This window comes from Phacochoerus africanus, chromosome 8 (assembly GCF_016906955.1).
Source record: "Phacochoerus africanus isolate WHEZ1 chromosome 8, ROS_Pafr_v1, whole genome shotgun sequence".
Classification (NCBI taxonomy): Eukaryota; Metazoa; Chordata; class Mammalia; order Artiodactyla; family Suidae; genus Phacochoerus; species Phacochoerus africanus.
The window spans coordinates 47,282,853-47,295,760 of record NC_062551.1 but is presented as its reverse complement, the minus strand read 5'-3'; the positions used below and the strand labels follow the sequence as shown (position 1 = coordinate 47,295,760).

Genomic DNA, 12,908 nt, shown 5'->3' with positions numbered 1-12,908 from the left:
AGTTTTCTCCTCTTTAATATGGGTATGTGAGAGTACCTTCCCTCACGGGTCACTGTCAAGACCTAATGCGACAGTCCATTCGGCAGACCATGTGGCCCAGGACCAGTGCATAGCAAGTGCTCTGCCACTTGTTTGGGAAGGAATCAGGGCCTGGGCTCACGGTCTTTAGCCACATTGTCAACCCTCCCCACCATCTGGGCCCCTCACCTCATTTCCCACAGTGAACTGGAGGCTGTTGTCTCGCTGTCTCTCCAGGAAGCCGTTGATGTTCACCTGAAACCTGGTGGGAGGTGTGGGCGGCACAGGGGAGGGTTGCGGCTTCTGCCAGCGCTCACGGCCACCTCCCTGCCCTGCTCCCTCCCTTTGGGCTCTTCCTGTCTTCGTTGGGGATCCAGGGATTAGGAAGTCCCCCCCAGAGTCTCCCCTCCTGCCCCGGCCTTGGGAAAAGGCACCTTTTATTGGGGATGAAGGGCCCCAGGCCATTGCTGCTGACGTCCACACGCATGACCACGCTGCCATTCTTGATGGGCATGGGCATGTACCAGCTCATGATGCACAGCTCCTCAGCGTTACACCACTCTGCGGGCAGCCGGGCGGCACTGAGGCTGCTGGGCCCTCCCAGCGCCCCCTCCAGGCCACAGGCCCTCTCTCAGCCAGGGACCCCACCGGGGTCTCTGTGTGGCCCCATTTAGGCCGTGGAATCTGCAGAGGTCTCCCCACACCCTGTGAGGCCCCTAACAACCCCCACGCCCCACCAGGTCATGGGCCCCTCTGATGACCCCAGCCTCCCCTCGAGGTCACGAACCCCTCTAAGGCCTTCAGCAAGGCCCCCACCCCCTCACCAGGCTGGGACACCTCCAGGAGCACCCCCCACCACCACCACCACCCAGGCCCACCTCTGCTGCGGAAGGGGGCTGCCTCCATCTGGATCTGCAGCTGCTCTATCTTCCAGTGATGGAAGTTGACTGGGGACTGGAAGGTGACCAGCACCACGGGCTTCAGCCCCGTCAGGTGGCCTTTGCGGACCAGGGCCTCAGATGACTGGGGAGGAGATGACCCCACCGGCATGTCCTTAAGAGAGCCTGGGGGTCCCTCTGCCTTGACCCTGCCTTTACGAGCCTGCCTTCCAGAGCTGGGTCAGGAGAACAGACTCCACCACCGGGAGGGCAGAGAACACCTGGGGATAAGACTGGGGTCGGGGATGGGCCAGGCTAGGAGAGGGACAGACGTGTGGAGGGAGTCAGGAGGTCTTCCTGGAGGAGGAGAGTCTGGCGCAAGGTCCTCAGAAGGAATTTGGAGGTAGGGAAGGACAGCATGGGACAAGCAAAAATGTGAAAGTGGGCGTGCCTGGCTCCCAGCGCTGCTGGCAACCCTGTCCTTCACTTCAGGGATTCCAAGTCCCGCTCTAGAGGCTTCTACACATGCTCCGCCCCCCTCCACACCCCCCCCCCCGCAGAAATTACTCTCTGCCGCCTCCAGCAGGCAGAGAATAGCCAGGTTTGGGGGCTGGGGACTGGGGCCCAGGGTGAGGGTGGGATGGGGCAGTTACACAGAAAGGAACTGGGGAAGAGGGTGACCGGTGACCGGGGACAGCCTCCCAGAGATGCCCGGATCCCAGCTGGGCTAACAAGGAAACAGGGGCGCTTCGAGTGGAGACAGAAGGAGGGAGACAGGGGGACTAGGGTACAGAACAGCCGAAGCAACGGCTTGGAGGTCTCCTAGGGAGACACCTGTATGCAAGCCGCCCGTTGTGGCAGGGCTGTGGGGGTGGGCTCTGGGACCTGGAAGAGGGATGGAAGGGGTCTGACCCCTTAGCGCTGGAATTCATCCAAAGGAGTGCCACGGCCAAGGCCCTTTCAATCCTGCCCACTACACCCGGCCCAGCCCTGCCTCAGGGTTTCCAATCCCAGGGCAGCAGGCGCTGGTGGGGCGGCGACCAGCCCCCTGTCAGGGCAGCAGGGACCACGACCACCCTGGTCCTGTCCACCCTCCACTCCTGCCGGACTGAGGATCAGCCCCAGCCCTGCGTCCTGCCCCCACCCCACAGCAGGAGGGCTCTTCTCGGCTCAGAACCTTCTCGGCTCAGAACCTTCTCGGTGGCTCCACTTTACTCAGAGTGAAAGGTCCTTAGTCTTTCCTCTGACTGTCCCTACACACACACACACACTCACTCACTCAGAGCCGAGGTGCTGGCTGCTCCCTCAAGCTAAATGCTTTCCTCAGTTCTCCTCAAGGGCGTCTCTTTCATCACTCGAGTCTCTGCTCAAGCTCTTCGGAGACCTTCCCCAACCACCCTGCTAACGCCCTCCTTCCTAATATGTCACCTCATTTTATTTTCTTCTTTACACCGAATACCCTAATACGTTATTTTATGTCTTTACTTGCTGATCATCTGCTTCCCTGGTGGGCTGAATCCAGAAGAAAAACCTGGTCATGCTGTTTATCATTGTACTACCTCCACATTTTTAAAATTTATGTATTCATGTATTTATGCATTTATTGTACACTGCGGTCATAGCAATGCCAGATCTGAGCCATGTCTGCGACCTAAGCCACAGCTCATGGCAATGCTGGATCCTTAACCCACTGAGCACTGGGAGAGGCCAGGAATTGAGCCCACATCCTCATGGATACTAGTGAGGATCTTTTCTTTTTGCCTTTTTTTTTTTTTTTTTTTTTTTGCTTTTTAGGGCCTCACCCTCGGCATATAGATGTTCCCAGGCTAGGGGTCGAATTGAAGCTACAGCTGCCAGCCTACGCCAGAGCCACAGCAACGCAGGATCTGAGCCACGTCTGCGACCAACATCACAGCTCATGGCAACACCAGAGCTTTAACCCACTGAGTGAGGCCAATCAAACCACAACCTCATGGTTCCTAGTCAGATTCATTTCCGCTGCGCCACGACAGGAACTCCACTAGTCAGGTTCTTAACCCACTGAGCCACAATAGGAATTCCCCCATTCCATCTCTTAAATTAAAAAAAAAAATCTGACTCAGAACAGGTGTTACATGAAGAGATAAAGGAGCTATTATCACACTTTCACAGATAAGGAGAGAAGGTTCATGGAATAAACCCTTGGCCGTGGGTCACACTCTAGAAACCTGTTGCTAGCATTTGCTGAGCCCTGTCTATGAACCCGACCCTGTGCTAAGTGCTTCACCCGTATTTCGTCATTTTATCAAGTGAGTATGATCACCGTTGTACCCTTGCTAAAGGTGAGGAAACTTTGGTCCAGAGAAGTTAAGCAGCTTGCCTGAGATGACAAAGCTCTTCTGTAGCAGAGCTGGGATTTGCAACCAGGCAGCCTGGCTCCAGAGCCCAAAGGATTTGCTAACATGCTATACACTTCCTCCCAATAAATGTCAGTCCACTGCAGATTCCAACCTGGGTGTGCAGCCTCCAGCACTTCAGCTCTACACCACAACATTCAACTGTCCTCAGAAAGCTTACTTGAGCCAAAACAATCTTGAAAAAGAAGAACAAAGTTGGAGGATTACAAACTTCCCAATTTGAAAACTTAATATAAGGCCACAGTAATCAAGACTGTGTGGTACTGGCATGTGGACAGACATACAGAACAATGGAATCTAATTACACCCAGAAATAAACCCTTATATTTATGGTCAATTGATTTTTGACAAGGATGCCAAGACAATTCAATGAGGAAAGAATAATCTTTCCAACAAATGGTATCGGCATAACCGGATATTCACATGTAAAAGTTGGACACCTACCTCACACCACATACAAAAACTAACGCAAAATAGATCAAAGACCTAAATACAAGAGCTAAAACCAAAAAAATCTCTAGAAGAAAACATAGGAGTAAATCTTTGGGACTTCTGGTTAGGCAAAGCCTTCTTAGACACTACCAAAGGCACAAGCAGTAAGTGAAAAAAAAATAATTTGACTTAATCAAAATTTAAAACTTTGGGAGTTCCCCTCATGACTCAGTGCTTAACGTACCTGACTAGGATCCATGAGGATGTGGGTTTGACCCCTAGCCTCACTCAGTGGATGAAGGATCTGGCGTTGCTGCAGGGGGTAGCAAGGGTACAACGGTGATCATGCCCACTTCATAAAATGAAGTCATAAAATGGCTGTGGTGTAGGCTGGCAGCTGTAGCTCCAATTTGACCCCTAGTCTGGGAACCTCCATATACCGTGGGTGTGGCCCCAAAAAGAAAAAAATTAAAACTTTGGAGCTGTTGTATGATATGTGAATTATATCTCAATAAACATAACACTTTTGTGCTTTAAAGAACATCATCGAGAACGTAAAAAGGGAAGTTCCTGTCATGGTGCAGTGGAAACGAATCTGACTAGGAACCATGAGGTTGTGGGTTTGATCCCTGGCCTCGCTCAGTGGGTTAAGGATCTGGCGTTGCTGTGGCTGTGGCATAGGCCAGCAGCTGTAGCTCTGATTCTACCTCTAGCCTGGGAACCTCCATATGCCGCAGTATGGAACACACAAAAAAATTTACAATTTGTATATCTTATAAGGAACTACTTTATAAACTAGTATCCAGTATATAAAAAGAGATTTTACAATGCAACATTGAAATGGGCAAAGGATTTGAATAGACATTTCTCCAAAGAAGACAGATAAATGGGCAATGAACATATGAAAATATGTTCAGCATCATTAGTTATGAGGCAAATGCTAATCAAAACCACATTGAGATACCCCTTCACACATACTAGACGGCTACTGTCAAAAAGATGGACAATAACAGGTGCTGATGAGGATGGAGAGAAACTGGAAGGCTCTCACTGTCGATGGGAATGTGAAAGCCTGCACAGCAGGTCCTCAGAAGTGAAACAGGGTTAACATATGACCCAGTCATTCCTTTCTTAGGTATATACTGAAGGGAAGTCAAAACATGTTTACACAAAAACATGTTCATAATAGCCCTCCCTAAATGGGTAATAACCCAAATGTCCATCCATTAATGAAGGAATAAGCAAAATGCAGCACATTCATACAACTGAATATTACTCAAGCCTAAGAAGGAAATACTGATCCATGCTGTAGCATAGCTTTGAGAACATGCTAAGAAACCAGAGGCTTCTTCCATATGATTCCACTTATATGAAATGTCCGGAATAAACAAATTTACAGGGGCAGAAAGTAGATTAGTGGTCTCCAGGGCTGGAAGGATGGGGGTACAGAGTTTCCTTTTGAGGTGATGAAAATGTTCTGGAACAAGATAGCGGTGATGGTTGCACGCCTTTGTGAATACACTAAATGTTATTGAATTGTATACTTTAAAATGGTAAATTTTATGCTATCTGAAATCTCTCTCTCATGTATACACACACACACACACACACACACACACACACACACGATGTCTTTTTAGGGCCGCACCAGTGACACTGGGAAGATCCCAGGCCAGGGGTTGAATCAGAGCTGCAGCTGCCAGGCTACACCACAGCCACAGCCACATAAAATCCCAGCTGCGTCTGCAACCTACACCTCAGCTCACAGCAACGCCAGATCCTTAACCCATTGAGCAAGGCCAGGGATTGAACCCGCATCCTCATGGATACCAGACGGGTTCGTTACTGCTGAGCCACAAGGGGAACTCCTATACCTCTATTTTTTAATAGAGCACCAACCATGTGCTTGGTGGGATAACAGGAATCTTTGTGAATATTTAAGGTCCCTGCTATTCAAATGTTAGAGATGGAGAAACAGGTCTGAACAGAATGAGCCCACCCCCGCTGCTACCACTCACCTCTCCTCTGCAGGAGTAGTTGATCTTCAGGAAGTAAGGAAAGCCCAGGTATCTCTGCAAGGATAAGCTGGGCAAATGTCTGGAGCCCAGTGAGGTGCCTGTCCAGGACCTCTCCCGTTCTCCAGACCCCAGTCCCCTCACCTCGTCCGGGTCGATGGGTGCATCCACCAGCAGGCTGAACACTTCGTCCACTGTGTCCAGGGGCTCTTGATTGAAGAAACGATCGCTCGCGTGGTTCTTGCCTACTGTTTCAAAGTTGTTCAGGACAACCTGCCAGGTGCACTCCAGGGTATCCTTTATCGCCCACAGCCTCCATGGTGCCAATAGCACCACCAGCAGTGCCCACAGCGCCCGCAGGACTCGGAGTCTCGGCAATGCAGGGCCAGCAGGGGACATGTTGGGGCAGTGGGCAACGTGGCTTCAACATGGAAAATGCGGAGGTCACCAGCCGGCAATACAACTCTTGGTAGGTGCCGTCTGAGATCCCGCCTAGCTCCTGCGCCTCGCCCCCACCGGACCCCCGGCCCCGTTCCTGCTCAGACTTCTGGCCCCACCCCTGTTCTTGCTCCTAGCTACACCCCTACTCTTGCTCCCAGCTCCGCTCCAGTTCTTGCTTCTAGCTTCGCTCCTGCTAGTGCTACCGGCTCCACCCCTGCTCTTGCTCCTGGCTCCACTTCTGCTCCAGACCACGGCCCTACCCCAGGCGGTGCCCCAGGCCCTGCCAGTATTGCAATTCCGGACACCACCTCTGCTACTACTCCCGGTCCCGCCCCTACTGTTGCTCCTGGCAACGCCTCTGCCCCTGGTTTCTCCCCGATTTCTCCTCTCACCCCTTAACCTTGCCCCACCCTTCTTTGCTCTGCCCCTGCTCTGCCTCCCACCCCTACTCCTCACTCCGTCTCGGATTCTGTTTCTCGATTTAACTGCCCCACAGCTATTTTCCCCAGTCCCTCTGTACCTGGCTCCGACCCTGCTTATTGCCCCGCCCCATACCTTCTCTTCGCACCGCCCCTTTCTCCGCGCACGTGCTCGGGCTCTGCCCACGTACCGGGCCCTGGCTCTAGATCAGTCCCTCTCCAGATCCTGTTCCCGGACCCGCCCCATGCCCCGCACCTTCCCCTGTTTCTCGGCTGTTTCTTGCTCCCCGCTCTGCTTTTGCCCTTTATCGACCTGTCCTTCTCCCTCATCCTGGGAGAGCTGTTCTTCCCGAGCCTGCTCCTCGCCACGCCCCCTCATATGGCCCTGCCCCTTCTCCTTAGATACAGTTTCTTTGCCTTGGGAACTCTTCTCGCCACTGGTCTTCCCTTCGCTCCGCACCCTCTCCTCGCCCTGCACTGTCTCCTCATTCCTTGCCGGCGCTACCCTGTGCGTCAGTACTTTCTCTGTCTTCACTTTCCTCCCGAACCGCGACACCTTTTGGCCCCACCCCTTCTTCTCACCACTCCTTTCCATGCCCTGGACAGTTCGCGGCTCTACGCTCCGCCTCTCCGAGCCCCGCCCCTATTCATCACCCAGCTTCTTAGCCTTGCCCCGCTCTTCCTCTGCCCCGCCCCTACTGTGCCCTGTCCCTCCGCGCTCCAAATTTTCCCCAGCCTTTTCCTTCCTCGCCTTCCTCCTCCCCTCCCCTCCCCTTCTTAACCCCGCCCCCGCCCCCCGCATCCCTCCCGGGGATGGCACCAGGCGCCACCCCCTTCTCCCCGCCCCGTGGTACCAGTCACTAGGTTAAAACCGGTCAACCGTCTCTCGGCGCTCCAGTCCCGCCCCTCTTGCCCGGTCTCAAAATGGCCGACAGCACTTCTACAACCCACTTCCGCCTTTCTCGAGGAAACTTCTCCCCCACTTGCCGGTATCCATGGTAACGCGCATCCCAACTAGCGCCTACAGCTTGGGAACAGAGTCAGCGCGGTGCTCCACACCCATTTGGGGCCTGAACGGCAGAGGGTGCTAGAGACGAAGTTTGTGATAGGAAGGTCTTCAAGGAGTTCCTATTGGTGGTTCTGGCCTACTCATCCTTCTACTCAATCAGATTTTGATATCACAATTCTAGTGAAAAAAAAGTTTGGTCTCCATGTGGGAATTGATCGCCTGCGGCTTAACTTCTTCCTCTACAGAACAGGGCAGCCATCTCATAGAGTTGTTTTGGGAAGTCAATAAGCTAACACATGAAGAATGCCTGGCACAAATAAATATTCAATGAGTTAGTTTTCATTGGTATTCTGATGCCTAACAGACTCAGACCATGCCTTTTTTTTTTTTTTTTTTTTCTCTTTTAATGGCTTCACCCACAGCATGTGGAAGTTCCCAGGCTAGGGGTCGAATTGGAGCTACATCTCCCGGCTACTCCACAGCCACAGCAACGCCAGATCTGAGCCACATATGCAAACTACACAGCAGCTTGTAGCAATGCCGGCTCCTTAACCCACTGAGTGAGACCACGGATCAAACCCACATCCTCATGTGGGGTTCTTAACCTGCTGAACCAAAAGGGGAACTCCAGACCATGACTTTTTGATGATCTGCAAAGCTGACTTTACTCTAAAAACCCATGATTTTCAAACTTTAATGTGCCTTAAAGGACTTGCTGAAACAGATTTTTGGGCTCCATCTCCAGGATTTTTGATTCAGTAAGTCTGAGATGGGGCTGGAGAATTGTATCAGGTGATGCTGATACTGATGGTCTGGGGACAACACCTTATGAACCAATGCTCTAAAGCCTTCCATGCCACCCCAGGACCCCAGGGAAACACCCAAACTCGCTTGCTTTCCAGAGCCCTGTACGATCCCATCCCTGTTGTCCTTCATGTCCTGCTCATCTCTTTTCTCCCTCTGTAGTCCAAAGCCTAGTCACACAGAGCAACTTGAATGTCCTTGAGCAGGGGTGCTCGCTCTCCTCCAGACTGTGTCCAAACTATAACACCCTCTGGGATACTATTTCCTACTTTATCCCCTGCTGACCATTTTCCTTCCTTCAGGTCTTGTCTGTGATACCTGAGTGGCCCCCATCCTTCCCCTGACCACTCTAGGCCATGATGTCAGGGAATGCATCTTTGTTTCCCACTGCATCACAGGCATGGAAGGCTTTGGAGCACTGGTTCATAAGGTGTTATCCCCAGACCATCAGTATCAGCATCATCTGATGCAATGTTTCCAACTCAGGGCAACACAGCCCAGAACAGACGTTCTTTGAAAATGAAGAGCTGGTGGAAGTCTCCCCAGTCCCAGCACTCCCCACCTCCCCAGACCAGGGAGGGTAACTTCATCTGAGAGAATAAATCTCAGCTGTGAATATGAGCCCTTCTAGACCCACAGAGGCAGAGACTGGGGTCTCCTCATGACACACATCCCCCAATTCTGCATGTAGCCCCACCAGGGGGATGTGCCTCTATTACTGTGATGATTCCAGCACAAGGCTGGCAGCCACCTGCATGTCCATGAATGAAACATAGAAATAACTTATGGGATGTGTCCCAGATAAGGCACTGCAGACATTTAAAATATATATATATATGACACCTATTCATATGCCTCTGGAATGATCTCTGAATTACACTGGGTTGGTGAAAAAAAGCAAAGTACAGAAGAGAATGTTAGAAAAATTATATGCATATTATGAACTATGTAATATGAAAAAGCAAGGTGCAGAAATGAGAATAACCATTAGCCAACATTTTATGGAGAACCGGACACTGTTCTAAGAGCTTTATGGAGATCAAATTGCTTAATTATCTAACAAGTCCATGAGGTAGATGCTGTTATCATCCCATTTCACAGATTGGCAAACTTAGGAAGGAAGAGAGGTGAACTCAACTTGCTCAAAAACCACAGAGCTTGGGGGTGACAGTTGATTTATACCCAGGGGCTTTGCCTCCAGAGTCTCTGATTATAACCACCTCCCCGTCCTAGGTACCACTTATGTAGAGTGAAAGAAAAAAATTAATGACATACATACACACACATGTATATTGCTGGTCCACGCCCAGAAGGAGACCTGAGAAATCCATCCACACAGCCTGAGTACGGGAGAAACACTTCCCCCTGTACAATCTTTTGTACTTTTTCAATTTTTTAGCACACATTGTTTTTTTGTTTGTTTGTTTGGGGGGATTTTTGGTTGTGCTCACGGTATTGTGGAAGTTCCTGGGCCAGGGCTTGAACCCCTGAGAAGCAGTGACCCAAGCTGCTGCAAGTGACAACATTGGATCCTTAACTAGCTGTGCCACAAGAAAACTCTCTTCCTCCCTCCCTCCCTCCTTTCTTTCTTTCTTTCTTTCTTTCTTTCTTTCTTTCTCTTTCTGCTTTATTTGGAGTAGTGGATGGATTGTTTTCTTTCTTTCTTATTTCTCTATCTATATCGATTGTCTTTGTATTGGTATTTTCTGTAGTTCTTTATGTGATGTGTATTTATTTATTTCTTTATTTCGTTATTTCTTTTATTTCTTCTCTCTCTCTCTCTCTTTCTTTCTTTCTTTCCTTCTTTCCCTCTACTTCTCTTTCTCTCTCTCTCTTATATCTTGAACTAAGCGTGGCCTGGTTTCTTTTTCTAGAGGAATTTGGAAGGAGAAGTGGTGAAGAGCAGAAGCCAGATCACACAGGCACTTCCTTCAAGCAACTGCCTCTCCAGCAAGCTGCTGATTTTAGCATCAGGGGCAAAAATGGCAATGACCATGCAGAGGAGCCAGGAAGGCTGAGAGGCTGAGAGAAGAGCTAGACAATGGGTGTTTCTGAGTCTCCGTGGGACAAGGTGACCAAACAAAACCTTGTCCAGATCCCAATTTTGCCCTCCCTGGGTAAGATACTTAACCTCTCCGGGCCGCCTTTCCTCTGCATTATGGAATAAGTACCCGACTCACAGAGTTGCTGAGAGAGTTAAATAAATTCTCATGCATCAAGGACTCCGAATAGGACCTGGCACATAGAAAATCCTATGTAAGTGTTTTTAATCACTCTAAGTAAAATAATTTTTGTGGCTTTTTCGCGTCATTTGAAAATATTGACTTCTCCCCCCTTAAAATTCTCTCCCCTCTTACCAATACTCTCCACCCTCCTGGTTTTCCTATGTCTCTCTAAAATTCCTTTTCTGTCTCCTTTGTAAGCTCTTCTCTGTGGTGCAAGAGAAGTAGTTGAAGGGTCACTGCTTACCATGTGGGGCTGTCATGTTAATTAGGAAAAGAAGTCCCCTTTGGCCATACATATTCAGCCTTGAACTTCAACCCCTATTTGTTTCCACTCTGCCAGCCAGCTACCCCTTATGTAGGGACCAACCTTTGTAATTGTACCTCGTGGTCCTGGCTGATTATTTCATTGATGTCCACCCATTCTCCCAAATCTCTGCCTTTTTAATAGAAGCCCAATTTTGTGCACGTATTCACCAGCCTGCAAATTAAAACCTTAGCTCCAGCCTCAGGCCGTGGCAGCAGAGGGAGTCCTGAGGAATCCAAGTTCATCGCAGTGACATCATCACTCTGGCCAATGATAGGTTCAGAATGTGCATGTGAGCCAATTTTGGGCCAGGGAGATGGGAAGAGGAGGTCTGCTGGGAGACCCTGGGAAGAGGTTTCCTTATATCCGAAGAGACACCATGGGAAGAGACGCCCCTCTTCTTGCACTAAAAATGAACATGTCTGTGCTGCCTGGAGCTATGGCAGTCACTTTGGGACCATGAGGAGAGCCTGCGTGGGAACCAAGCCTTCAGCTGAGGGTAACAGAGCAGATGAGAGAAGGAACTTGGGACCTTAAGACCCTCTTGGAGCCCTCCCCAACTCTGGTCAGGTGCAATATACAGCCATCCTATCGTTTCAGCCAGTGCCTGTTAGGATTTTGCTACTTGCAGCCCAAATCCTTCCTTACATAAATATATAAATATCCTAAGGCTACTTTCTCAGGGCTGGTCTTCTCTCCTCACTCCCACCTAGGGCTGTCAGGCTCACCCTCATGGCCTCAGCTTCCTCATCTGTTTCCAGCTTCAATCACCCCAGAGCCCTCACCCTGAGGGTCCTGTGACCTCCTGACACCTTCTCCTGCGTGTCCCTTTAGCCTTTCCACAGCTGCCATGTTTCAAACAAGCCTCTGCATCTCCCCTCAAATCTCTCCTTTCTCCCAGTTCCCCACCTCAGGGGCAGCCGACCATCCTCAGACCTTTCCCTGGCCTTGGCCCTCTCAAGTCTGTGAGACCCAGGGCCTGTCCACAGGGCCTCCTGAGCATCCCTCCTCCCACCCCTCCTCCCCTCCCCTTGGCCCCGCCCCACTGGCTCCAGCTTTGTTCCTGCCCCAGCTCCCCTGGGCACCCAGCCTGAGTAACCCCCCACACAGATGCTAAAGCCCACTCTGCCTTACAGGCTGTGGGGCTAGAGGCCCCCCAGGATGGGGCTGTGGGTTTCTCCTGCTCAAAAGCCTGCCGTGGCTCTCTAGTACCCTCAAGAGTGAGGCCAAGTTCCCCAGCTGGTCATTGAAGGACATTTAAGAAGCACCCATATCTCCTGCTCCAGCCCGCTCCCCCGTTCACCCTATGCTCCAGTCGCAGTGAGCTCCTTGCCAGAAGTGACGTCCAGCATGCTTCCCTCCATCCAGGCCGTTGCACACGCAGTCCTGCTGCCTGGAACGCCTCCCCATGCCCTTTCTCTACTCATCGCCTAGGAAGGCCTGGCGCAAATGCCCTGTCCCTTCTGGAACCTCCGCAGGGCTTGGGTAGAGGTAGCAGCTCAGTAGGTAGCTCCACAGGCAGTAAGTGCTCTTACTATCGTACCACCTGGGGAGGGGACAGATGTGTGAGGAGGAGACAGAAATCAGTCCCCTCCTAGCTCTGTGTCCAAGACAAGGGCCCTCCCCTCCTTTTGCCTCAGTTTTTTCATTTCTGCAAAGGGATGATAGTATTATCTTCCTCATATGGAAAACACCAGAACAGGGCCTGGCCAAAAAAAAAAAAAAAAAAAAAGCAGCACAGAATAACATGGCAGTCTCTGTGAAAGCATCTCTTTTTTTTTCTTTGCTTTTTAGGGCTGCACCTGCATCATATGGAAGTTCCCAGGCCAGGGGTCAAACTGGAGCTGCCGCTGCAGGTCTACCCCACAGCCACAGCAATGCCAGATCCGAGCTGCACTTGCGACCTATACCACAGCTCACAGCAACGCCGGATCTTTAACCCACTGAGCCACAACGGGAACTACCTC

At 50.9% G+C, this 12,908-nt stretch overlaps 1 protein-coding gene across 22 annotated transcripts in view; it reads right to left on the bottom strand.

Annotated features, from left to right (window-relative positions):
- Positions 1 to 7,526, bottom strand: part of CATSPERG (cation channel sperm associated auxiliary subunit gamma) — a 30,898-nt gene extending 23,372 nt beyond the window's left edge. For 5 of the 22 annotated variants that reach the window (XM_047789908.1, XM_047789906.1, XM_047789905.1 and 2 more), the window contains exons 1-5: positions 5,884 to 6,266; positions 5,743 to 5,796; positions 897 to 1,041; positions 453 to 579; positions 208 to 280 (exon numbers count right to left, since the gene is read on the bottom strand). In XM_047789908.1, coding sequence (XP_047645864.1) covers positions 208 to 280; positions 453 to 579; positions 897 to 1,041; positions 5,743 to 5,796; positions 5,884 to 6,138 — 654 coding nt within the window. In that variant the 5' untranslated portion in view covers positions 6,139 to 6,266. Of the gene's footprint in view, positions 1 to 207; positions 281 to 452; positions 580 to 896; positions 1,042 to 5,742; positions 5,797 to 5,883; positions 6,565 to 7,005; positions 7,161 to 7,453 lie in introns of those variants that run through there. The other 17 variants (XM_047789911.1, XM_047789910.1, XM_047789924.1 and 14 more) reach the window with 13 other exon arrangements.
- Between the last annotated feature and the right edge of the window lie 5,382 nt (positions 7,527 to 12,908).